The sequence below is a fragment of the Rhinolophus ferrumequinum genome, chromosome 19 (genome assembly GCF_004115265.2).
Source record: "Rhinolophus ferrumequinum isolate MPI-CBG mRhiFer1 chromosome 19, mRhiFer1_v1.p, whole genome shotgun sequence".
NCBI classification, from domain to species: Eukaryota; Metazoa; Chordata; class Mammalia; order Chiroptera; family Rhinolophidae; genus Rhinolophus; species Rhinolophus ferrumequinum.
The window spans coordinates 9572120-9599166 of NC_046302.1; the positions used below are offsets into that span (position 1 = coordinate 9572120).

The 27047-nt window shown below is 40.7% G+C and overlaps 1 protein-coding gene across 11 annotated transcripts in view; it reads right to left on the reverse strand.

Moving 5' to 3' along the window:
• Window positions 1-27047, reverse strand: part of PTPRM (protein tyrosine phosphatase receptor type M) — a 799491-nt gene that overhangs the window by 104474 nt on the left and 667970 nt on the right. For all 11 annotated transcript variants that reach the window (XM_033087233.1, XM_033087234.1, XM_033087225.1 and 8 more), the window contains one exon: window positions 20379-20466. In XM_033087233.1, the coding sequence (XP_032943124.1) occupies window positions 20379-20466 (88 nt within the window). The remainder of the gene's footprint in view (window positions 1-20378; window positions 20467-27047) is intronic.

The following is a 27047-nucleotide window of genomic DNA, read 5'->3' on the forward strand; positions in this document are numbered from 1 at the left end:
AGGTGGCCCCAGGCAGGGCATAAGTTGTGGCTAAACTTGGCCTGCAGTGGGCCCCTCCCAGGAGGCCCCAGGACTGCCACACTTGGTGGCCAGCTTTGGACCAAGCTGGAGCATTTTCTGCTGCCTGCAAGGATGACACACCCAAAGGGCACACAGGGCAGGCACCAGATCTCCGCTAAAGTGAATCCTGTTCTTTAGGGTCAGCCCTTGCACCATAGCTCCTCCACTGTAGTCATGGCCAGTCCTCACAACTCATCAGCCTGATGGTCAGTCCCTCCCATTGACATGCAAAAAGCAACCAAGGCTCAACTACAACAGGAAAGCACACACAACCCATACAAGGGACACACCTGGAGCATCCAGCTCTGGTGACCAAGGAGACTGCACCATTAGGTCCCATAAGGCCACTCTATGAAGACTGGGAAGCATAGCAGTCCTACCTAATACACAGAAACAAACACAGGGAGGCAGCCAAAATGGGGACACAAAGAAACATGTCCCAAAGACAATAAAAAAACAAAATTCCAGAAAAAGAGCTAAACAAAATGGCGACAAGCAATCTACCAGATGCAGAGTTCCAAACACTGATTATAAGGATGATCAATGATCTCAGGAAGAATTTCAATAAAGAGATGGGAAGCTAAAATTGGAGATAGAAAACATTAAAAAAAAAAGAATGAGACAGAAATGAAGAATACAATACTGAAATGAAGAATACATTAGAGGGAATCAACAGTAGATTAGATGAAGCAGAGGATAGGTCAGCAATTTAGAAGATAAGGCAGCAGAAAACACCAAATCAGAACAGCAAGAAGAAAAAATACAAACAAATGAGGATAGTTTAAGGGGCCTCTGGGACACCGTGAAGCATACCAACATTCTCATCATAGGGGTACCAGAAGAAGATAAAAAGCAAGGAATTGAAAACCTATTTGAAGAAATAATGACAGACAACTTCCCTAACTTGGTGAAGGAAATAGACAAAAAAGGCCTGGTAGCACAGAGAGTACCAAACAAGATGAAACCAAACAGGCCCATACCAAGACACATCATAATAAAAATGCCAAAGATTAAAGACAAAGAATCTTGAAAGCAACAAGAGAAAAGCAGTTAGTTTCTTACAAGGGAGTGCCCATAAGACTGTCAGCTGAATTCTCACCAGAAACTTCTCAGGCCAGATAATATTGGCAGAAAATATTCAAAATGATGAAAAGCAAGGACCTACAACCAAAATTACTCTACCTAGCAAAGCTATCGTTTAGAATTGAAAAACAGATGAAGAGCTTCCCAGACAAGAAAAAGCTAAAGGAGTTCATCAGCATCAAGCCGGTATTACGAGGAATGTTAGAAGGACTTCTTTAAGATGAAAAAAAAGATAAAAATATGAATAATAAAATGGCAATAACTACACATCTATCAACAATTACTTTAAATGTAAATGGAGTAAATGCTCCAATCAGAAGATAGGGTGGATGAACAGATAAGCAAACAAAATCCTTACATATGTGGCCTGTAAGAGATTTACTTCAGATCTAAAGGAACTCACAGACTGAAATTAAAGGGATGGGTAAAAGATATGTAATGAAAAGGGAAACAAACAAAGAAACACACAAACAAAAATCTGAGGTAGCAATACTCATGCCAGACAAAGTAGACTTTAAAACAAAGGCTATAAGAGTCAAAGAAGGACCCAGTAATCTCATTTCTGGGTATTTATCCAAAGAAACTCAAAATGCTACTTCAAGAGGACATGTGCATCCATATGTTCATTGGAGCATTGTTTGTAATGGCCAAGATGTGGCGGCAGTCTGGGTGTCCACTGATAGATGAATGGATAAAGAGGAGGTGGTACATATATAAAATGGAATATTCATCAGCCATGGATAGGAATGGTTTCTTGCCATGTGTGGCTGCAGAGATAGACCTAGAGGGTAATGTGCTAAGTGGAGTATATCAGACAGAGAAAGACAGATGCAATGTGATTTCGTTTATATGTAGAATCTCAAGAGCAAAATATACAAACAAACAAAACAGAAACAAACATAGATACAGAGAACATTTTGATGGTTGCCAGATGGGTGGGGTGGGTGGGGGTGAGTTAAAAAGAGGAAGGACTTAAGAAGTACAAATTGGTCGTTACATAGTAGTCATGGGGATGTAGGGTGTAGCATAAAAAATATAGTCAATAATATTGCAATAACTATGTATGGTGTCAGATAGGTACTAGATTTATTTGGGTAATAGATGGGAGGGGGTTTTGGGGACAGGGTGAAAAAGGTGAAGGGATTAAGAAGTACAAATTGGTAGTTACAAAACAATCATGGGGATGTAAAGTAAAGCATAGGGAATATAGTCAATAATATGGTAATAACTATGTGTAGTGCCAGGTGGGTACTAGACTGGTCTGGGAGATCACTTCTTGAATTATATAAAAGTCTAACCACTCTGCTGTACACCTGAAATTAATATCATGTTGAATGTCAAAACAGATACATAAATAAAGTGTAAAAACAATGTGAGAAGGGCATCTGATGGACGTGCAGTGTGAGAGCCCTGGGGAGTTCCTCTCTGGGCAGCCTCTCCTGAGAGGGGCTGGTCCCCTTTCCCTGGTAATGACTCTAGAGTTTGCTACTAGCCGACAATTGTCCTACATTATTTATGTGTACTTAGTAGAAATATTTAAGTCATTGAAATGAGGTTTATGAGGTATTTTTTTTTTTAGTGATAAAATAAATGACTATTGATAAGTTAATGTACTGAAGGCAGGGAGATACAGATTTTAGCCCTGCAAATGGGGAAGTCTTCTGGAGGAGGAGTCAGCTGTGCAGGAGAACACAGGAACATGAGTTTCGTCCATGGAGAGGAGGCTGGTCATTGTGTGACTGTCCTTTTGGTGAAATGGGTCAACACTTACAAGTTAATCCTCTGCCTTCTGGCAGGCCAATGTGAAAACCATCCTTCATAAACAGCAATAAGACAAATAACAAAGTATCACCATCACGCACATCGAGTCAGAGACAGTAAAAGCAAAAGAAGTGAGATGATGTGTCCCTCTAGCCACAAGAGTCTTCTCTGAATGGCTGCTTGGAAATCTGAGAGTGCCTTGGAGATAGAACTGGGATTCTCAGGCATCCTCTGTTAAACCAAGCTCTTAGGTGGCTATAAAAATAATAAATCTAGATTGTTGGAGGCAAATAAATCAGCACATGGAAGCTCATCGCCATATTTTCTTGAACTCTCATTCACCTTGAATCAGATGCCAATTAGGAAGACTAACATGTGTCAGTCATTCTTTTAGGAAAACTCAGTTTCTTCTCTTGGGGCAATCTTGAGACTAGCTAGTATCAGATGACTATGAGGAAATGCTAGAGGACATTTCTGGCATGTGGCAAATGGGAGTCACTCAGAGAAAGGGTCTACAGAAGTGCCAACTGCCCTCTGGCTGGCTCCTGTCCTGCTTTTCCTTGGAGACCGACCAGCTGGGAGAGGGCCTTTCTCAGTGCAAGGGATGAAAGGAGGAAAAAATTTGGAGAACTCAACTGTTCAAGTATAAAAATTTGGAAAATCCAATGGGATTTGTGGCTAACAACAGGTCAATTATTGACCATGAAAGCCAAGAGGTCAAGGACTTACTGTTTCTGCCAGGTCAGGCTGAAAAGACATGAGATCTAGAGTGGAAAGTTACCATTCTCGTTTCTCTCCCAATATGGGAGTTTTTTCTAGATTACTGCAAAGCCATTTCATATTGCTATTGTGTAATAAGTGAAAATAATAGGGCTTTGGTGTCTCTCAGATCCTGATTTGAATGCTGGCGCTACTGCTCCAGCAGTAGCGAATTCTGAACTTCGACAAACTCTGAATCTTGCTGAGGTTCATTTGTAAAGAGTGGGTACCTCTGGGCACCCCCAGGAGGGTTAGGAAGACCAGGTGAGATAATACATGTCAAGCACCTGGAACACAGGACAGGTAGTTCTCATTAGAAAGAAAAAACACTCTTTCAAGGTGAGTAAAAGAGACATCCTTGGAGAAATTTAGCAATTCAAACCACAAAGAGCCCAGAATGTTTGGGGAACAGGAGAGCAGCGTAGAGCTGAAAACTCTAAGCAGCCACCCTTTGGGGAAGACGAGTTGGAACAAGTTTTAAAGAGGAAACAAGAAAAAGGTTTGGAAACAGGCTGGATACTCCTCAACAGCGCCTACACCTTAAACCCGCGACATCTATTCAACAACTTCTCTTTTCTGTCCCTATGTCTGTACAGTGTAACACAGAGGTAAAGACCACAGGCATCAGAGTCAGAATCCCTGGGTTTGAATTCCAATTCTGTCACTTTCTAGTTGTGTGACTTTGGACAAGTTATTTAACTTCCCTATGCCTCAGTTTCTTCAGTTGTAAAATGGGAATAAAAGTAGTGTCTACTTTTAGTTTTTGTGAAGATTAAGTGAGTTAACATTACTAATGCATTGTAAGAGTCTGGTACATAGTAAGAACTAAGTAAAAGTGAATTGTCACTTGTATTGTTACTGCCAGTGACTTCATTCAAGACCAGATAATTTCTCATGACTATTTCAGTTTTGCCTCCAGATTCCTCCCTCTGTAGTGAATCCATGCTGACAGTTGCTTTTCTAAAACACAATTTATTCTATCCTCACCTAGTTTAACCACTTAATGATATCAACGGGGGACTGACCAACAGTGGTCTTATAAAACAATGGAATATGATACAATCATTAAAAAGGATTACTACGCCTTGTATTTCTTTACCTGGAAAGAAGTCTGTAACATATTGTAGAATGAAGTAGAACAGGATACAAAGCGGCATGTCTCCTTAGAGTCTATTTATATGAAATAATCTATGTATTTGTATACGTGTTTGGGAATGCATGGTGGGATAACTGAAAGGATGGGGTTTCTGCTGGGTGGTAAATTTTGGAGTGATATTTACTTTCATTGCTATGATTTTATGTACTACTTCAATTGTCTATACAGTTTATACTGTCTTTATCATCACAAAGAAAACAATAAACCTATCTTTATTTTAAAAAATAAAGCTGACAACTTCAAGGCATAGAACAAAAAGAGATTTGAAGGAAGCAGAAAAATAATGTTAGCAGGGTTTGAATTTCGTTGGTAATGTTCTGGGCAATTTTCCCCAACTTTTCATTACTGCACAATTTTTCTTTAATGTGTCTGAATTGCTTTCATAATTGGGAAGAAAAGAAACCTGTTTAGCCATGGATGACTGGTATATGGTGAAAATCCAACTAAAATTTGTATTATGATCACAACTCAATGTTACCCCATCAAGACATCAAGAAAGGTAACAAACAAACTGACATTTTGAGAAACTCCATCTACAGAAAGCCTTGTTGCCATTCCTCCCATTTCTTAAAAAAAAAAAAAAAAAGGAAAGAAAAGCCTTTACTACATGAAATAGGGCAAGAATAATATTTTTGGATAAGAAACAGGCACATAAAGACTTGGCATAAAGCATAACAAATCTTTGCTCACTGTGAAAAATTATAATCTGCTGGTGCTTTTCCCCACGTTTGTATATGTGTATGCATGCATGTACTCATGTATGAGTGTGTATGTATGTATGTAGGTGCAGGAATGCATGTATGTATTCATGCATGCATGTATGTGTATGCATTCATGTATACCAGCACTCATACATCAGAGGTGGGTAATTAGGGATTTAAGCATGTCTCTATGCTCTAAATTCCTAAAACATGTTACTTATGCTCTTTTCATCAAATAACATTATGTTTAACATACTGCTAAGAAGCTTCAAATATTTTAACACTTTCATATTAAACACAATGGATATCGGTAATAGGCTTGCTTGCATGTGATTAGATATTACTACAGCAGCAGAAGTAGAGTATGGCATTGATAATCTTTCACCTCCAATCAATTCTATCTTTCTGCTAAATATTGATGACATATTTAATTGGAATAACAATGATCTAAGCAACATTTGCCCTCTGAGACGAGACTTGAAATTACTTTTAATTACAATTGATCTGCAAATAATGGCTTTGCTCCTCCTGTGGTTACATTCTTGCCGCTGTACTGGTTTCGTGGTACAAGATGCTGAAGAGCCAAGTTAACTGTTGGCAAGTGCTCGGCATGCTACCGCTCTGTGACCCCTCCTCCAGGATGGGGTCCCTGTTTGTGCACTCCTGGAGCTCAGGCTACGCAGGTTCTGAGCATGAAGAAAATGAGGGACCTTTGAGTGTAGTGGTGGGTGGCTCCGTGTTAAGTTTGCTCTTGTTGTTAGTTTTATGTATTACTTAGTCTTTCCTCTTTTTTACTTAGACCCTCTGTCAGAGACTCTTAACTCTTTATTTTTAAGAATCCTGGCAGGACCCCCGACTTTTTAAATTTTACTTGATTTTTTCTAGATTTACTCTTTGCCTTCCTAAACATGATGTGTTGATGTTTCTCCCCTACTCTCATCCACCTGAATTTTAATGCCAGAAGCTCTTCAGGAAGACCATTCTTATCTAGTTAAACTCCCTCCTCCCTTCAGTTACCTTTATACCTAAGCCAGATATGACAGTGGTAGATTCTTCAAAAGTGACACTGTTGGAGTGGCTCAATTGGCAGAGAGAAGCACGTTGCTATAAAACAAATCCTTTTGAAGTCTTCAGCAGGGGCCAAGATTGGGTTATTGGTTAAAAGTATCGGGTAGCATAGACTGGGTCAAAGGTTTCACTCTCCTCTTAGTTACCTCACTATTAGCTGGGAAAACGGAGTAGGAGGCCACAGGTAACCCAATCAAGATGAACACCAAAGCTCAGAAGGGACCTCCTGTCTTCCTCTTCATAAAGTTGTCTGTCCTCACTGCCATGTCTTCACTCAAGCCTCCTCAGCCCTCACCCACGCCATTCAATGCAGCTCTTGCTAAATTCATTAATAATCCTCATGTTGCTCTGTCAGTTTCTTCGCTGTACTAGATTTGCCAGCAGGACACTAGTGACATGCCCTTTTCTCCAGAACACAGTGCTCCTTTGTACGTGTACGTCTTGGAATTTCCCATATTAAAACCCTTCCAGGCTGGGTCCTAGGCTCTGGATGCCCTCTATGCTTCCTCTGCACCTCTGCACATAATCTTACCACACCAATGGCTTCAACCACCACCTATATGCCCCGAGATTAACTAATTTATATTCGACCCAGACCCCTCTCTCTGGGGTTCCAAAGCAATCTATATAACTGCCTACTTGACATCTCACTTGAATGTTTCAAAGGCATTTCAGTATGTCTCCAGATTCAACTCATAAGCTTTCCCTATTACCACCAACCTCACCCTTACCTCTGAGCTCCCCTCTGAATCTGATTCCATTTCAAGCTTCCCCATCTGAGTAAATGGTCTGTCCTTCCACCTGTCCATCCATCCACCCATCCTCCTGCAAGTCAGAAACATGGGAGTCACGTGACTCTTGACTTCCTTACCCCACATTCTGTCGATTCAGTTTGACCAATTATGTCTCTTGAATCCATCTACTTCTCTTCTTTATAGTCTACATTATCATTGCTTCTCACCTGGGCTACTGAGAGACGCTCTTAACTAGTGTCCCCTTCCAATTAATTTTTTACTTTACAGTTAGAGTAAATTTTTCAAAGGCAAATTTAATTAACAAACACCACCCCCTCCTCAAAAAATCCCTTTTATGAGGTTTCCCTTGTTCTTATAATAAAGACCAATATCCTTAATCTTCCCTAGAAGCCGTGCAGATCTGACTTCAACTCCCCCCACCTCCGCCAACCTCCCCCTCCCACCCCTCCCAGCTCCGCCCACCTGGCCTTCCTTCAGTTCCTCAAATTTAAGGGTGTCCTCATGTGAAGGGTCTGTTCACAATGGAAGTGGTCCTCTATTTCATGTGCTCAGGGAAGCCTCCCACACCTCCTGAATATGTGAACCCCCACATTATGGGGTTTCACAGTGCCGTGTACCTCTTCTTTATGGCCCTTAATTTTATTTCACTTATTTGTACAATCATTTAGTTCATTTGTACAATCATTTAATTCTCTCCTCCCACCCACAGGAAATGTCAATTCTCTGAGAGTAGGGACTGTATCTGTGTTGGCTCACTGTGGTCACCGCAGTGTTTTCACATTTCTCACCTCTCCCTTTAGTCATACTCACTCTGCTCCAGTGACGCGGCTCCTTGTTGACCCCAAGACTACGCCGACGCAGGGTCTGCTCCCTCATAGCCTCTGCCTGCACCCAGCCCCCTTCCTCACCTGTGTCAGGTCCTGCTTGCATCTCATCCTTTCAGGGAACCCTTCCTTGACCACAGTTTAAAAGCTGCAACCTTTGCCCCACCCATCTCCCTTCTCTGTCTCTGCTGTATTTCTGTTACATGCCTCACTTTCTAACATACATATTGTACAGTTTACTTAGCGGGTCTTTGTCTGTCAGCCGCACACACATGTTAAGTGTTATGTGGGCAAAGAATTCTGTTTTGTTCCCTGCTCTCTGTCTGACACCCTGGCATGTAATAGGCACTCAGTATATGTCTGCTGAAAGAACTCCTTCAGCTTGGCATGGAGGCTGGTACATGTCAGACACATACATCTTGGTCAACTGAACCACAGAAAGCGGGGAGGAACCTGGCAAGGGTCTGCAGATTCTGGCTATTATCTCCAAATGCCTGTCCTCCGCCTGCCCTCCGCCTTCCAAAGGACCCCAGGATGTAAGGGGCTGCCTTTAGTCAGGAGATTTGGTACATGTCGTAAGCTCAGAGTTAATTATATACATAGGAACTGCTGAGAGTATCAGGAGGGCTATGTTTGTGTGTGTGGTGAACTGGGCATTAGTTTATATTTGGAAAGGGCTAGCTCAGCAACTTTGTAGTGTAAATAAGAAAAAAGTTTAACTTACTTAAGAGCAAAAGCCAATAAACAGTTTTTAAGCACCATTAAAAGTATTTTATATGCAAACACTATTGCAAAACAACAAATGTGATCATTACAAGCACTTCTTATGTTCTCTGAAAAGCACTAACAAGAATCTCTAAGATATGTTGGCTGAATCCCCCTGCCATTGCTCATCCTATAATAGTGGTGTTATTCCCAAGGCTTGGACACTACGAAGCAGGATTCCCAGTCCATGGAACCATCTATCCACGATTCCATACTTTTTAGGGGGGTGGGGATGGAAGATGGCAATATTATTCTCTATGCCCATAAAGAAACAGCCGATATGGGTGTATAAGTAAGCTTGATTTAGGTAAGTACTTTTATTCTTTTTACTCCTCAAAACCTTCCACAACTCTAACAACAGCTTTATTTTTACTGCCGTAACTAAAGACACACAGTCTCAAAGGAAGCAGTTCCAAGTGCCGATTCTCAGTGGTCCTAAGCACTGTAGTGGCTCTTCTGACTCACCGGGGGAGCTCACACTGGACTAGGGACCCCGTAGTGAAACAACATTCAGTGTGCAAGGTCTAACACGAAGACAGGGCAAGGCGGGCACCGGAGACCTGCTATGGAAGCCAGCAGTAGTGGTACTTCTGCAGCCCATGTGTGGTATCATCTCAGCCTAGTTAGCCTGGTAGCATCTACGGATTTGGATGCCCGATTTTAAAAGCACTAAGAATAGTTTGGCAGGTGGTCTACCTGATGCCTCAGGATATGCCAGCATCAAGCCTTATATAGAATCATATAAATAACCACAGACAACTGTAGAGGGGTTTTAGAGAACAAACTAGAGGAAAAGAACCATTTGCTACAAAATGGATAATCCTGGAAGGCATTATGCTAAGTGAAATAAGACAGACATAGAAAGAAGAAAACAACAACAAAAAACAGCTGCATGATCTCACTTATATGTGAAGTCTAAAGAAGTCAAATATATAGAAGCAGGGACTAGAACAGTGATTACCAAGGTTGGGGAGGTGGAAAAATGGGGAGATGTTGGTCAAAGGGTACAAAGTTGCAGTTATGTGGGATGAATAAGTCTTGAGATCTAATGTACAACATGATGACTATGGTTAATACCTTGTGTTTCCCTGAAAATAATACCTAACCGGAAAATAAGCCCTAGCATGATTTTTCAGGATGACATCCCCTGAACATAAGCCCTAATGCGTCTTTTGGAGGAAAACTTAGCATAAGACCTGGTCTTATTTTTGGGGAAACACAGTAATCCTGTACTGAATATTGGAAACATGCTCAGTGAGATTTCAGGTGCTCTCACCACCACACACACAAATTGCAACTATGTACAGAGAGGCTATATTCATTAGCTTGACCGCAATAATCATTTCACCATGTACATGAAATCATGTTGTGCACCTTAAATAAATTTACGTGTGTGTGTGTGTGTGTCTGTGTGTATATATACATATATATATATACATATATATATATGTGTGTATATATATACATATATATACACACATATGTATATATAATGTATATATCATTTTTATTTTAAAAATACATGGAAAAGGAGGTAACATGTGAACAGGGAAAGGCTTCTTGATGCCACAGAAGCCGAGAGGTCAGATTAGGAGATTGGGTAGAGCAGCAGGGGCAGAGAGGCCTCTTTTTGACATTGATCCTAGAAAAGCACAAAAACAATGTGATCTGATGAAGAAACAGTGAATGAGCACAGGAGGGGAAGAATAGAGAGCATGCGAGAGCTATCAGTCCCAGAGATCAGGAATAAAAGCAACGGCCATGCAAATCAACAACACGTGATCAGCTGGACTGCTGTGCAGAGTCTTGCTAACAATTAGGGAGCAAGGTGGAATCTGCAATTACCTACCAGCTTTGAACCTGAGATTTCCAAATTTCCAGATGTTGTTTTCCATTTTAAATGACCTACAGAATGTGCTAAACTGAAGAAGAGTAGAGTAATGCAACAGTAATGAAGAAGAAAAGATGTGATTTGTTTTTCAGATAACAGTGATCAATGTTGTTTTTATGTGGCATTTCAGTTCATTTCCACAATAGGTGGTTGTGGGGACAGAGCCAGGAGTGCAGTTTCTAGGCTCTCGGCCTCACGTGGAAAGGTGCTGGCTCAGGTAGTAAATGGCCATCAACTGTGATTGGATGGCCATCAGCTGTGGCTAGTTGGCCGTCAGCTGTAGCCAGTGAGCCATTGGCCACTAATATAACTGCTGTGGCTACACTAGCAGAAAATGGGGGGCTAGCAAGAAGATGGTGGCTGAGCTAGCAAGCGCGGAGTGTGGATTGCGGATTCTGTGGCTCCTGCTTCCTGTGTTTCCAACCCGGCCGCCAGCGAGAATATAGTGGTATGACTCCCCTATCGATGGCTCCATGGGTGTTCCTTTTTCGGCCTCACCATATCCTGCGTTCTTATGCAGGGAGCGGGACCAGAGACCCTGCCTGACGTCCCGCATAACAGCAGTGTTCTCAGGAAACGGTGACATTGAGCAGGTTCATGACTTACTCACGGTCACTTGGCTAGCAAGGGGTGGGGCAAAGGCTCCAAACTGTATCTTCTGATTCCTAATCCTATGTTCTTCTCTTTTGCCTAAAAGGTCTTTCCTCATTGAGTCTACCCCCTAGTCATTACCCTTGTCCTAGTATTCTCGGGTGCCTTTTAGTCTGGGCTAGACCACAGACTGTAAATACCTGGGGTGGGAGCTAGATTCAAACCTTTTCAGCCTCTGACAACATTCTGCTAGATGCACAGACCACATCACATCCAGTGCCTACGTCCAGGGTGATGAAATCATCAGTCCTAAGGGCAGGGCTTGAGAGTTGGATGATCTTTGTGGTTGAAGGAATGGACTCTGGGTGGTAGAAATGACAAGTTCTCCTGGTGGGATCTGTTATCTGCTAAATGTGGAGTGAGGAATCTACAGCCTGTGCGCTGAATCCAGCCCACTGCCTGATTTGAAAATAAAGTTTTATTGGAAGACAGCCCATTCATTTATGTATTGTTGATGGCTGCTTTTACATTCAACACCAGGGCTGAGGAGCTGAGCTGAGAAAGGCAGGTCTGCAAAGCCTGAAATATTTATTATCTGGCCTTTTACAGAAAGAATGTGCCAAACCTTGCACTGAGCTGTACTGCTAGGCAGGCAACACCCAATTAGGGTTAGTTGTCTTCAGTAAGGGTGCTGAGCACAGTGTCTGGCCAACAGTAAGTGGTCAATAAATATTTGTGGAAGGAAGGGATGAATTATCGGCTGTATTTAACCACATACTCTTGGACTAGCTGCAAGGAGAAATAAACTAGACAGATGGGATTCAAAATTTCTGTGGAAAACTGCACACCCAGTACCCAGAAAGTCCAGGCTGGACAAGGCGAGTGGGATGTCTGGAGGCTGAATAGAACTTGACACGAGAGAAGCTGCTTGGATGCTTTCGTGAGCGTGCAGGCTTTTCACAGAAAGGAAGCAATCCATGTTTGCCTGGAGGGGTGATGGCTCTTTCTGAATCTATAAAAACAAACTTTTCTAAATAATTAAACGAGAAAATCATTTTTTAAGTCACAAAGGACAACTACCTATTCATGTGATCACAGACAAGTCACTTTGTCTCCCCATGTCTGAACCTGAATATGAGGACAGCACTTAGTAGAATTAAAAGAGTATAGAATTAAAATCGGTATAGAATTTGTGGCTTTGAAATGTCTTCATGAGAAAGACAGTATAAATTTTGATCAGCAACGTCAGGAGGTAAGTTAGCCCGTGGTTCTCTTTGGGTGGGCCCCCCTCCCAGACCATATTCCAATGCGCTGGCCTATGCCCTCTGTGAGCCGTCCTTGCAGCACCAGCTCAGTAGGTGCAGGCAGCTCTGTCGGCTGCTGCCTGCCCCACACCTAGCCCGTTATTAAATGTCTTATGACATCCTGTTCCCCTTGGAGCTGTGCGAGCTAGGTGACAATGACTGATAATGGGTATAATTAATACATAAATTAGACACTCGCCCCAATATCTTTCTTAGACAATAGAAACGAAGCCATCAAAAAAGAACTGTCAAAGGCCCTTACCAGTGGCAGCTCCCTAATTTCTGCACAGGGGGACACAGGGGTCAGCCTGGGGACTAGAGGACTTAGTTTGCAGCTGCTGTTCAACAGCGAGTGCAGTTTTTACTTAGTTTGTATATTTATTTGGTGTGGCCTGGGGAGATAAAGGATGGGGAAGGAAGGGGCGAAAGTCTCCTTAACTTGCCTCTTGTCACCGACACTGGCCTGTGTAGACTATGATGGTGGCAAAAACTTTGGGCATGGTGGCAAGCAGGTAGGGACCAACTGTTAGTGGTTATAAAAGCTGCTCCTGGCTTGGAATCCTGTCTCCATATCTTATTAACTGTGTAACTAACCCTTTTACCTTCTTTATACCTCAATTTCCTCTCCTGTAAAATAGATACAACAATATTATGTATTTCATGGTAACAGGGAGTGAGTTGATATGTGTAAAGGATACATAGTTAAGTGCTCAGCAAATGCTAGCTTTTATTATTGTTTTCATTAATCATTCAAAACTATTTCTCAAATGTCTACCAAGTGTAGGCATTAAACGGTGCAGCAAGAAGTAGCAAACTCAAAGCTATATTGAACAAAGGCCAGTTGGCTCTCTGAGCACACATGAACTCACACCCCACTGATACTGTCTTATGATCAGCACGAGGCTTATCAACATCCCCTGGCACGTGCTTTGTGTGTGGGGGTCCCCAGGGCACTGCTGGGAATTCCTCATTTTACCTTGTGAATCCCCTTGAAGTTTGTCACAGAGCTGAAGGGACTCCCTGGAAAAGTCCTGTAAGCCATTACAAGATTCTTTTAACAGTGCAAACCTTCAGCGGGCTCCCAGAGAATACGAAGGAACTCGGAATGATCTATATTGGTCAACTAATGCTTCTCGAGACCACTTTCTGGCAAGAAATGTTTTCCTTCTCTGCGCCTTGACAGCACTATACATACAGCTCCAGCATAGTGCTGTGTTGTCACAGTGCTCTTACTGTCTGGTCTGCTCTGTCCTGGGGGCAGGGACATCATCTCCATCACGTTGGAATCCTCAGTGTGGGCCAGCGTCTAGTGCTCCATAAAAGCATTTACTAAATTCACGGAAGCATCTCCTATCTAAAAAGGACTCACGGGAGATGTCATCAAAACGGCAGCGTGAGGTGAGCCTCTGTAAATCTCCCCTGGAATTTACAACTAATCGAACAACTATAACTCCACAAAGGACTCGCTGCACAGGTAGGATGACGAGGCCCACTACTGAATTCACCTAAAGGTGGGCGAATTGCACGAGAGGGAGAGGAGGGAAGGGAGAAGTGCAGAGACAGAGCTGCGCGGGTGCAGGACACAGACCTAGCTCAATGCTCCGAGCTCGCTGCATCCCGGAAATACCGCAGCTGCAGGAGAGGGAAGAACTTGGACTGCTAGGGCTCAGCTTATGGCCCACAGGGCTGAGGGGCAGCATATAACACAGCTGAACCCAACACTCATGGCAGAGACCTCAGAGAAAAGACGGAGGGAAGAAAGCTGAAAACGGTGGTTTACGCCCTCACAGCAGAGCAGAGAATGGAAGCCTTAGGCACTGAGACTACCCGCCCCCTCCTCACCCTCCCAGAGCTTGCCCCGCCCCCACCGGCCCAGTGCTATAAGCAAAACAGTAGCAGAGTCAGATCAAAAGAATGGAATATTTGCTGTTCTGAGAACTGTGGACCACAGACACAGATTCGCAGCCCAACTAGTTCCGGCAAAGGGGAGGGAGCTGTGGAAGCAGGACACCGGATGTGGTGGTGGTCTCTGCAATTGCTCTGGGATACCTCTCACAACTCACCCTGCCCCTGGCCCCACGTATCTGGGCAGATTCCTGCAGGAGTAAACAGAACTGCTGAAACATACGGGCTCTGAATCTGGTGCAGGAAGAGCTTTGGAACTTCAAAAGCTCTCCGCATATCCACATGGACACTGTGCCCTGTGACCCAGGCGAACTATTAACAGAGGAGAAGCCCGTCTCCCAGGGAATCACCCCATTGTGTGAGAAGCTGGTATAGTGCAGAGAAAACAGCACTACCGTGTGAGAGAGAAAAAAAGGCTGCAGTCAGAGAGAAAATAAAACATTCTACCAACAAGTACTGGAAAACAAAAGAAAGACCTCTTCCTATCAACCTGTTGCAGAAGCCACTCCTGGAGATGTCTAGGAAGATAAATAATAAATCAGTAATTGCCATGAAGAACGAAGGCAACAAGACAGCTCAGAAAGAAAGTGAAAAGTCTCCAGAAAATGAACTTAAAAGATACGGAAATATGTGACTTAAATGACAGACATTCAAGATTGCAGTTCTGAGAAAACACAACGAGATGCAAGAAAACACAGAAAGGCAGTTTAATGAACTCAGAAACACAATCAAAGAACAACATGAGCATTTTACAAAAGAGATTGAAATTTTAAAAAAGAACCAGAAAGAATTTCTGGAGATTAAGAACTCAAGAGAAGAAATGGACAATGAAATAGCCAGCTTAGGTAGTAGAGTGGACCAGATGGAGGAAAAAATCAGTGACATCGAAGATAGAAACCTGGAAATGACACGGATGGAAAAAGAAGGAGACTTGAGACTTAAAAGAAATAAAAGAACTCTACAAGAACTTTCTGATTCCATCAGAAAGAGCAATATAAGAATAATGGGCATACCAGAAGGAGAAGAAAGAGAGAAGGGAACAGAGAATATATTCAAACAAATTGTCGATGCGAACTTCCCAAACTTGTGGACAGAACTGGATCCTCAAATCTAAGAAGCAAATAGAACACCTAATTACCTCAGTCCCAACAGGCCTTCTCCAAGGCACATTGTATTGAAGTTGCCTAAAATCAACGACAAAGAAAGAATCCTCGAGGCAGCCAGGGAAAAGAAGACGGTAACCTACAAAGGAAAGCCCATTAGATTATCATCAGATTTTTCTGCAGAAACGCTACAAGCCAAGAGGGAGTGGACTCAAATACTCAAACTATTGAAAGAGAGAAATTATGAGGCAAGAATAATATATTCAGCAAAGATATCCTTTAGCTATGAAGGAGGAATAAAGACCTTTCCAGACATACAGAAGCTGAGGGAATTTTCTAATACACGACCCGCACTACAAGAAATAATAAAGGAGGCTATTCGACCACCATCAACAGGGACAATTTGTGGCAACCAAAACATAAAAAGGGGGAGAGTAAAGGCATGAACCGGAATATGGGAATGGAGAAAGTAAGCGTGCTGAAGAAAATGGAATACTCTAAATATCAAACTTTCTTTTACATAAACTTAAGGGTAACCACTCAAAAAAAATCTAGAACTGAAATATATACTGTAATAAAAGAAGAAACAGAGGGAAACATTATAGAATACCACCACACAGAAATAATAGACAACAACAAAAAGGCAAAGAAACAATGGAGACACAGCCTTACCAGAAAACTAAAGATAGAATGACAGGAAATCCTCACACATCAATAATCACCCTAAATGTGAATGGCCTGAACTCACCAATAAAAAGGCACAGAGTAGCAGATTGGATCAAAAAACTAAACCCAACCATATGCTGTCTCCAAGAGACACATCTCAGCTACAAGGACAAGCATAGACTCAAAGTGAAAGAGTGGAAATTGACACTCCAAGCAAATGGTATCCAGAGAAAATCAGATGTAGGCATACTGATATCAGATGAAACAGACTTCAGGGTGAAAAAGGTAACGAGAGAAAAAGATGGACATTTCATAATTGCAAAGGGGACTATACAACAAGAAGACATAACAGTCATCAATATTTATGCCCCCAATCAGGGAGCACCGAAATATACCAAGCAACTACTAACAGAACTAAAGGGAGAAATTGACCAAAACACAATTATACTAGGGGACTCAAATACATCACTGACAGCTATGGATAGATCATCCAAACAGAAAATAAATAACGAAATAGCAGCCCTAAATGACACATTAGACAAAATGACATAATTGACATATATAGAGCACTTCATCCTAAAACATCAGACTGCAACTTTGTTTACGGTGGCCAAGACATGGAAACAACCAAAATGTCCTTTGATAGATGAATGGATGAAGAAGTTGTGGTATATATACACAATGGAATACTATTCGGCGGTAAGAAAAGATGATATAGGGACATTTGTGACAACATGGATGGATGTTCAGAGTGTAATGCTAAGTGAAATAAGTCAGACAGATAAAGCAGAGAACCATATGATTTCACTGATATGTGGTATATAAACCAAAAACAACAAAAGAACAAGACAACAAATGAGAAACAAAAACTCATAGACACAGACAATAGTTTAGTGGTTACCAGAGGGTAAGGGGGGAGGGGTGTGGGAGATGAGGGTAAGGGGGATCAAATATATGGTGATGGAAGAAGAACTGACTCTGGGTGGTGAACACACAGTGGGATTTATAGATGATGTAATACAGAAATGTACACCTGAAATCTATGTAATTTTACTAACAATTGTCACCCCAATAAATTTTAAAAAAATAAAAATAAAAAAATAAAAAGGACTCACATAACCAAATGAAGCACTAAGTAAACAAACAAACAAAACACTCTAAGCTAGTACCTGTCACCCACAAAGCCAGAGGTTTGGATTTATGAGTGGCCGAAGGGAAAACAGAGCATGCTCAATCAGGAAGGTTCATATTATATGCAACACCCCCTTTCTTCTTTTAAATTAATATTGTAGATCTTCACTGCCCAATTTGGGAGCCAATAGTCTTATACACCATTTAAATTCAAAACAATTAAAATTAAGTACAATTTAAAACTCGGTTCCCACCTTAAAAAACTGAAAATAGAACTACCTTATGACCCAGAAATTCCACTTCTGGATTTCTATCCAAAAAAACGAAACTAATAATTCAAAAATATATATGCACTCCTACATTCATTGCAGCATAGTCACAATAGCCGAAATATGGAAGCAACCTTGGTGTCCATCAATAGATGAATGAATAAAGAAAATGTGGTACATATGTGCAATGTACAGCATAGGGATTATACTCAGCCATAAAAAAGAATGAAATCTTGCCATTTGTAACATGGATGGACCTAGAGGGTATTATAGTAAATAAAATAAGTCACACAAAGAAAGACAAATACCATGATTTCACTTATGTGTGCAATCTACAATAAACAAACAAAATAGAAACAGACTCATAGATATACAGAACAAACTGATAGTTGCCAGAGAGGAAGTGGACTGGGGAGCTCGGTGAAAAAGGTGAAAGAATTAAGAAGTACAAATTGGTAGTTATAATACAGTCTTGGGGATGTAAAGTATAGCATAGAGTGTACAGTCAACAATGTTGCAACAACTATGTAGAGCGCCAGATGGATACTAGACTAATTGGAATCACTGCATAAATTATATAAATTCTAACCACAATGCTGTACACCTGTAACTAATATAAAATAATATTGAATGTTAACTGTAATTGAAAAAAATAATTAAATAAATCAATAAGTCATGGGGGTATAATGTACAGCATAGGGATTATAGTCAGTAGTATTGTAGTAACTGTATGGTGATGGATGATTACTAGATTTATCAGGGTGATCACTTTGTAAGGTATATAAATGTTGAGTAACTATATTGTACACCTGAAACTCATGTAATCTTGTATATCAACTACACTTTAATAAAAAAATTGAAAAGCTACGTACAACTATACCAGGGAATATTACTTGATAATTAAAAGTAATGAAATATTCATATATGCAACAACCAGGATGAATCTCTAGAGAATTTTGCCAAGTGAAAAACAGCCAATCCCAGAAGGTTGCATAATGTATAATTTATACAGCACGCTCAAAATGGCAAAAATATAGAAATCAAGAAGATATTAGTGGTTTCTGAGGATTAAGGAGGGGGAAGTGGGTGTGGCTCTAAAAGAGCAACATCAGGGATTCTTGTGATGCAAATGCACTGTACTTAACTGTATCAATGGTGATATTCCGGTTATAAACTCTATACTATACACTATACAGTGTACACTATATACTACATACTATATGCTATATACTATATGCTATAGTTTTGCAAGATGTTACCATTGGGGGAAAATGGGTAAAGCATATACAATTTCTCTGTATTATTTTTATAACTACATGTGGCTCTGCAATTATCTCAAAATAAGAAGTTCAATAATAAAAAAACAAAGACAAAATTCAGTTCCTCAGTTGCCCTAGCCACATTTCAAGTGTTCACATGGTGAGTGACCACTGAATCCGAGAGTGCAGACACAGGCCATTTCTATAATCACAGAGCATACTATTGGGTAGTGCTACCGTGTTTCCCCGAAAATAAGACCTAACTGGAAAATAAGTCCTAGCATGATTTTTCAGGATGACAACCCCGGAACATAAGCCCTAATGCGTCTTTTGGAGCAAAACTTAATATAAGACCTGGTCTTAATTTTGGGAAAACATGGTACTACAGATTTTCCACTGCTCTACTAAGAAATGTTAACTCAGGCACATACAATTTAACTGCACTCTCACAATCAATAAAGCTAATATATTGCTCCCCTGGACTGTCCAAACCATTCAAGATTGTTCTTTTGTAAGACATGATGAGCTAGATGCTCTCCAGGTCTATTCCCACACTTTGTAGTTGTTATTGTTTTAATTTACGTATATTTAGAAACAGTATTAATTCTGTTAGGACCTTGTCAGGACTCGGTGCAGTGCGTATGACTTAGAGCGGTTTAATGCGGGGGATGGATGGCTTCAGCCCTGGGAGAAAGAGGCCCATCAATCTACCATGCGTCTCCGCATCGTTGCGGAACATTAATGAGGTTGGGCTCAATTTAAAAACCGTCCAAGGCATTATGGATTGGTAACATTCAGTTCCACAGGAACCGGGAATTTCTGAGATATAAACCTAGCTCTTTTGCTAATGAGTGCTGTGATAGCGGGACTATCATTTAACTTCTGAGTTTCAGTTTCCTGTCCTTAAAATGGGGCTATTACTGACCTACCTAACCCAAGTGTCCGGAGGATTAATGAGTTAATGTTCGCAGAGGACTCTGAGCTCCTTGCATCATTATTCTATTCCTTCCCGGGTAGCAGCTGGGAAACATTAGGACTATTATGTTTTCTCCTTCTAAAATGCATTTTCTTTCTCAGCATTTTGACATTACCTGTGTTACCCAAACCTTAAATCTAAAAGTAAAACTAGCCCGATAGCAAGACACATTGATGTAGTGGGGGCATGTAGGTAGTTTTTCCTTTCTTTAATATGGACATGACACCAGCTCTTCAGCAGGATAAAGGCAGTAATTGCACTGTAAATTCTCACCACATGAGGCTGGTGGTCAATCTTAGCAGATGCGAAAAGAAAGTTATACCACAGCACAATCACACTATCAACACTTACACGCAATGATATTCCCATATCTGTTCTTCATTCTGTTCTCATCTTTCTTAGCGGAGTCCCATGGTGCAGACTGCCCTTCAAAGAAGCTCTGGAAGAAAGAGAAAAGTGAAACGAAGAATTACAATTTGGTGCAATAAACAAAGGACCTTAACGATGGAGGATTGTGGGGACAGAGCCCCAAAAAGCAGTTTCCAGGCTCTCGGCCTCACATAGAAAGGTGCTGGCTCAGGTAGTAAATGGCCATCGACTGTGATCAAATGGCCATCAGCTGTGGCTAGTTGGCCGTCATCTGTAATCAGTGAGCCATTAGCCATGAATATAACTGCTGTGGCTAGGCTAGCAAAAAAAAAAGAAAGGGGGAGCTAGCAAGAAGATGGTGGTTGAGTCTGTAAGCAGCACAGTGAGGGTTGAGAATTGTGTTGCTCCTGGTTCCTGTGTCTCCAACCCTGCCGCCAGTGACAGTATAGTGGTATGGCTCCCCAAACCTATGGCTCCGTGGGTGTTCCTTTTTGGCCTCACCATGTCCTGCGTTCTTATGTGGGGAGTGGGACCAGAGACCCCGCCGGACGCCCCGCACGACAAGGATGTTCTTAAAAAATTCGTACAAGGGTCAAGAAGGAAAAGGAATTTTTGCAGGAATGAGATAATGGATTATTGAAGTACTTTGTACCTTACATATTTCAGCTTTTTGTTTTCCTTTAGTTAATATGTTACAAACATGGATGGGGCTGAAGAGTAATCCCACAATTTATCTGTACAATCCAATCCATTAAAAAATGGTTGCGTATTCATCCTTATCCTAGTTTAATATTTAATAAAGAAAAATTGAACAGCTCTCTCAATTTATTTATGAATTATATTACCATTTTCAATATTCTAAGAAATAAAAAATTTTCATTTTTCTTCTCAATTGCTAACTGAAGGAAAGTTATTTTTGGTTAAAACTATGAAAGTCGGTAAGCTAAGACTTCATGACTTCAAGGCTAAAATCCTGTAATAAATTCTGCTAGAGTTTTCTTTTCATTTTTAACGGAGCTTAGATGTCCATTTATTTAAGGATTTGGCATTATTATTCCCAGGGTCTTTAATCTTCCTGTTATTAGTCAGATATATATTTTTTTTCTGTTCAAGTTATAATGAAAATGTCCTTTGTTATCAGTTGACAAGTGAAAGAAAAATCTGGGACTTTTATTTCTACTTTAGTCTACGCTCCATTTTACCTTCATGTGGTCAACTATATGAGGAGGTAATGAGAAGGATGGTAGCAAGAAGCGTTTAGTAAAACTGATTTCTTGTCTTTGCCACAGCTATTCTTATAATTCTTGGCACCAACTGGGAAATAAGAGGAGAAAAGAAGGAAGACGACATAGATAGAGCAGATGAATGAGCACCATTCTGAAATGCTTTAGGGCTAGGAACTCACATCCTCAAACATGCTCCAGATGGCTCTCCAAATTCTCTCTTTAGATCTGAAGCTGTTGTTTACTTCCCTAATCTCCATTCCAGCAGTGGTGTTTGGCCCTCTTGGTCATTTTCACCAATTACCAATACTTAGTGATTAGTCTGTGGTTCAACAGAAACCATTTATTATTCTTTTTTATGGGCCCAGTTATGCCTTATTAGTTAAACTGCTCCTTAGTACTGCTGCAGTAGGGAGGCCACACCTGCTTACAGCCCACACGCTCAGCCCTGCCCACCTGCATGTCACACACACCTGACCATGCAGTGGATGGTACTCAGCACATTCTACTGTCTCCGCCACCAGACTGTGGATTCCCTGAGGACAGGACCGGGTGGTCGTCATATTTATTTGCACAGAGCCTATGCCTCATGGTAAGAATCTGATGATTAATTACTGAAAGAATGAACAACTTCGGTATTTGGGACAGTCTGTGTGGCATTGATCTCAAAAGAAAACTTTACTTCTGAGGCTTAAGTGTGTGAGGCGTTCAAATGTTTAGAAAACCTGCATACCCACAGTTTGCAGATTTCCTTTTGCCACGGTTGTAATGCCTACATTTCCTTCGTGACCTGCTGTATATTGATATTGTATAGGTCAGTACTCATCAGAAGCTGGTTGGAAAAGAGCCCTGACCCCGCATTATCCTGCACCAGTACTTCCACGCAACAAAACAGCGAGGAGGACACAGCAATATACGATACGCAAGAGCTTCTGAAAAGGTAACACCACAAGCATAAGGGTGACAGTTTTAAATTAGTCATCGTAATTTAAGGTGCCTTAGTCACGATCATCATTGATACCTTATTATCATAATAGTTTTTACATTATATTCATCATTTGGAAAAAAACATGGGGGGGCAGATCAGGATCCAATGTACTATATACTTATAGCTATAGTAATAGAGCCACAGCATACATTGCTAATTGAAGGGGAAAATACTGTACAAGTAAAAACAGTTTCAGGTTATTAATAAATTCAGTAAATAGAAATACTAGCAGTAAACGCACTAGTTAATTTAATCTAGAACAAGACCATTATATCGTCAGGGGACTTATTCAGACATGTAATTTCTATTCTGCTATAAAATATGCATTTAAAAATAGCTTTAGGGATTTTAAAGTCATACTCTTTTTCTGAATAGTGTCTTTGTTACTCTATGAATGACAATTATTTTACTGTTGAGTAATAACTATTATTTGACTTCTCATATAACAATTTAATTCTACTCTGAGTTTGTGGTGATGTAATTACCAATTTCATTTCCCTCTGTCTTTTCCAGTCATCTGAAAGTTTTCAGATTTTTTTTTTTTAACATGAAGAAGGTAAGTCAGTTTGAGGGAGAGCTTGACATCTTCCAGAAGATCCATGGCCACTAGTTAACATTATCACTGTGTGTGTGTGTGTGTGTGTGTAGGGAAGAAGGGAGGGGAGGGGTCAATGATGGATTAGAGTCAGCAGCACTTGTTCCACTAGTAAAAGACAGTGTTGCTAGGTCACCTGAGGCAAATCCACACCAAGCCACCTGCGTCTCTTCCCATTCTTGAAAAATAGATGCTCTCCTGTGGAGGCTGGTGTTCACATCACAGCTGTGTTTCTTTAACATTTGTGATAATCAGAGGCCTTCTAATTGCCCCTGCTTTTAAAAAGTTATTTTAATTTGATTGTTTTCATTTAACTGATGACCAGGAAACAGACACAAATCAACAATGAAACGACAATCCATCTCCTTACATTTTTGGGACTACATGTAGTTTCCAGCATGTTTTCATAAGGGTGGGGCCCCAGGGCTATCCATTTCCCAGCACTAATTATGGTATCAATAAGTGCTTGCAGAATGAACCAGTCCTTTGATTCACCTAATCCTCACGAGTATCAGACACCGAGGGACGGCCTCCTTGCTTTCCAGGGAGGGACATGAGATGCAGAAAGACCACCACCAGCTCATAATAGGCCAACCTGGGTCAGATTGAACAGTTTCTGACTCTTAATCCACCGATCATTCTGTACCATCTCTACCCTGATAAGGGCTTTGAATCACCTTAAATAAATCACCTTAAATACACAGGACCAACGATGGTTTTCATGCCTTGATCATATCTCCTTGTTTCTAAATGAAGTTTTACAATACGTGAATATGAGAGGTGAAGTAAACTTCGTTTAACTGTTGATTACTTTTACAAAATAGGAAATTTTCTTATCTCCTTACAGGGAAGCAACAGCAGGAGAGCAATAGCAGAAGTGAGAGCTCTTGCCAGGAGTCTCCCCAGCTTCCTATCCAGGAATTATGAGTCACTTTAGTGGCAAAATGTGTTTTTTCCTTAAACAAAAGCAAAACAAACGAAAAAAGAGCTGTTCCAAGAAAAAGATCAGATGACTAGTGCCATCCGTAGTCTGCTTACTCCCTACAAATATGGTGACTGAGTCTTTCATTTTCTGGAACAGTTCTGCTTGCAATTATGTAGCCAATCTCCGTATGAATACATTTGCATTATCAAGCCCGTGTGTCTTTCTTTATCCTTGGCTTGGAAAATAAGTAATATGCCTATGGGGAGCCCAGAAAGAGGAAAGAGGAATTTCTGGATCAGTTAACTTGGCTTTTGTTTCCTTTTGATATGGAGATTAAAAAAAAAACAAAACTCTAAGATGGACCCAGTTTTAAATGTTATGGCTTTCTATTTAGCATACTGAAAATATCTGAGAAAATATTTACCTTAGACTTCAGACTCCCTCTTATGCCTAAAGTAGGACAAAAGTCAACTGTTTACATTTCGAGTTAGAAAATAAAACTTTATCTATAGCTCTAGGACCCTTGGGCACTCAGAGAAGCTGTGAATGACATATGGGTCTTTTTTTTTTAATAATAGTTTTATTTTTCAATTACAGTTGACGCACATTATTATATTAGTTTCAGGTGTACAACACAGTGATTAGACACATATATAACTTGCAAAGTGATCACCCTGATAAATCTAGTACCCATCTGACATCATACAGTTATTACAATACTACTGACTATATTCCTTATGCTATACTTTATATCCCCATGACTATTTTGTAACTACCAATTTGTACTTCTTAATCTTTTCCCCCTTTTCACACACCCAACCCCCACCCAGCTGGCAACTATCAAAATGTTCTCTGTATCTATGAGTTTGTTTCTGTTTTATTTGTTTATTTTGTTCTTTAGATTCCACATATAAGTGAAATCATATAGCATTTGTCTTTCTCTGTCTAACTTACTCCACTCAGCACAGTACCCTCTAGGTCCATCCATGTGGTTACAGATGGCAAGATTTCATTCTTTTTTATGGCTGAGTATTATTCCATTGTATATATGTACCTCCTCTTCTTTACCTATTCATTCATTCAGGGACACCCAGGTTGCCTCCATATCTTGGCCATTGTAGATAGTGCTGGAATGAGCAGACATATGGGTCTTTTTCACTGTGAGCCCTTGGTTGCATTCTGGTTTGGGAATTCTAAGCAAGAATAATAGGGCAGGAACGCAGGTCGCCAGTGCTATAGAATACTGCTTCCTGTGTGGTTCACAGCGAGGCCTGGCACAGACATGCGGCTCCAGAGATGGCAGAGGTGCTTCCTCCATCCCTTGTTCTCCTGACACACTTGCCTTCCTGACTATCCTGTGATCCACCTCCTTTATATATATATATGTATTTATTTAGGCAGACCATGAGATGAACAGATGGTCACTAAGAAACCCACCAGCAAAATATGCCTGAGGAAGATTTGGTAATTTTAGTTAGCAATCATTGTACTATGTCCTATGTCACATCCTTTTTGGCTTTTAAATATCTTCTAATAAATTAAGCAATTTAATCAAATTAATCAACACATATTTTATACAATTTTCTCTTGTGCATTTTTTTCTTTGGGCATGAACAAAAGGTTCTTTAGTGATTTTTTCTTTATCTTCAAGAAGATAGGAGAACTTTGAGGAGAACTCAACTCTGAACCAATACTCTTGGGAAATAAGTAATTGCCACATAATTTATGTGGTATTTAGAGAAGAGCGGTTCCTATCAGATTTGTTGGAAGTAAAGCCAACAAGATTTTGAAGCCTAGAGGTAAGAGAGAACTCTGTTCCCGAAAGGAATTAGATAAACTCCTAAGCATGTGCCAATGATTGGCTGCTGGCCGCTCGGGGATACTCTGCTTGTCTGCTCTTACATTTCCCTATGCCGGAAACAAACTTTTATGTTCAAGTTTAAGTACAACCTCTAACTCCTCCTTAATTTCTCAAATTTTTGCTTGACAAAAGTATGAAGATTCACGAAAATCAAATTCAACCAAAGCACAGGTGTGACTTTGAAAAAGAGGCCGACAGAGAGAGCAGAGGTGATGACTGAAAGAAACATGGCAAAAATCACCGCGTAACATCTGATGACTGACTTCCCATCCTGGGAGCAGCCACGTAAGGACAAGCTTGGGAGACAGACCGTGATGGCCCATGATCCCAGTACACATTTTATAGGAGGGATTTTAAATATAGTACGCACATTTAGGCAATATTTAGTGTTTAGGGCAGATTTTTAATATGCAGATACAATTTAATACACCAACTATGGACTTTTTATTATGAAAAAAACACTTTATGCATTTTGGGGATTTGAGTTAATGGTCTCACTGTACCTTCTGCTAGAATTTTCATAAATATACTTATGGTTTAACTCTACTTAAAATGTAATTAAAGTGTTTCCTCTGACTACCTTAGCTCATATATACTGAGAAAAGGCAGCAAACCTGGGAACAACTGTGAAAGAGTAATAAGTCTCCGAAACAATAAAAATGAAACAAGGCAAGCTCCAGTGAATACCAATGACTTCTCCACTTTAGGATGCTGCACTCTCCATGGGCACAGAGCAGAAGGAAATCGAACATCCCTCATGCAGTCATTTTTTTCTGAATAGGAAACATGCTTTTGTGATTCAATCACCTCCTCCCCCACCTCTCATACCACCATCATTTTCCGCAGGATATAATTATACATCTCGGTTGCCCACCTCAAGAGAACATTACTCCAAAATGATACAGTCTGTTAAAAATGCCACAGCTCCCAGATATTAAAAAAGGAGAAAAAAATTCTATTCAACAGAAAAGCTGCCAGGAAGAAAAAGATGCAGGTCAAGGCTACACAAAATGTGCCGTGTGTTTTCAGGCAGGGCAGGGTCAAGTTTTTTCAGAAGCT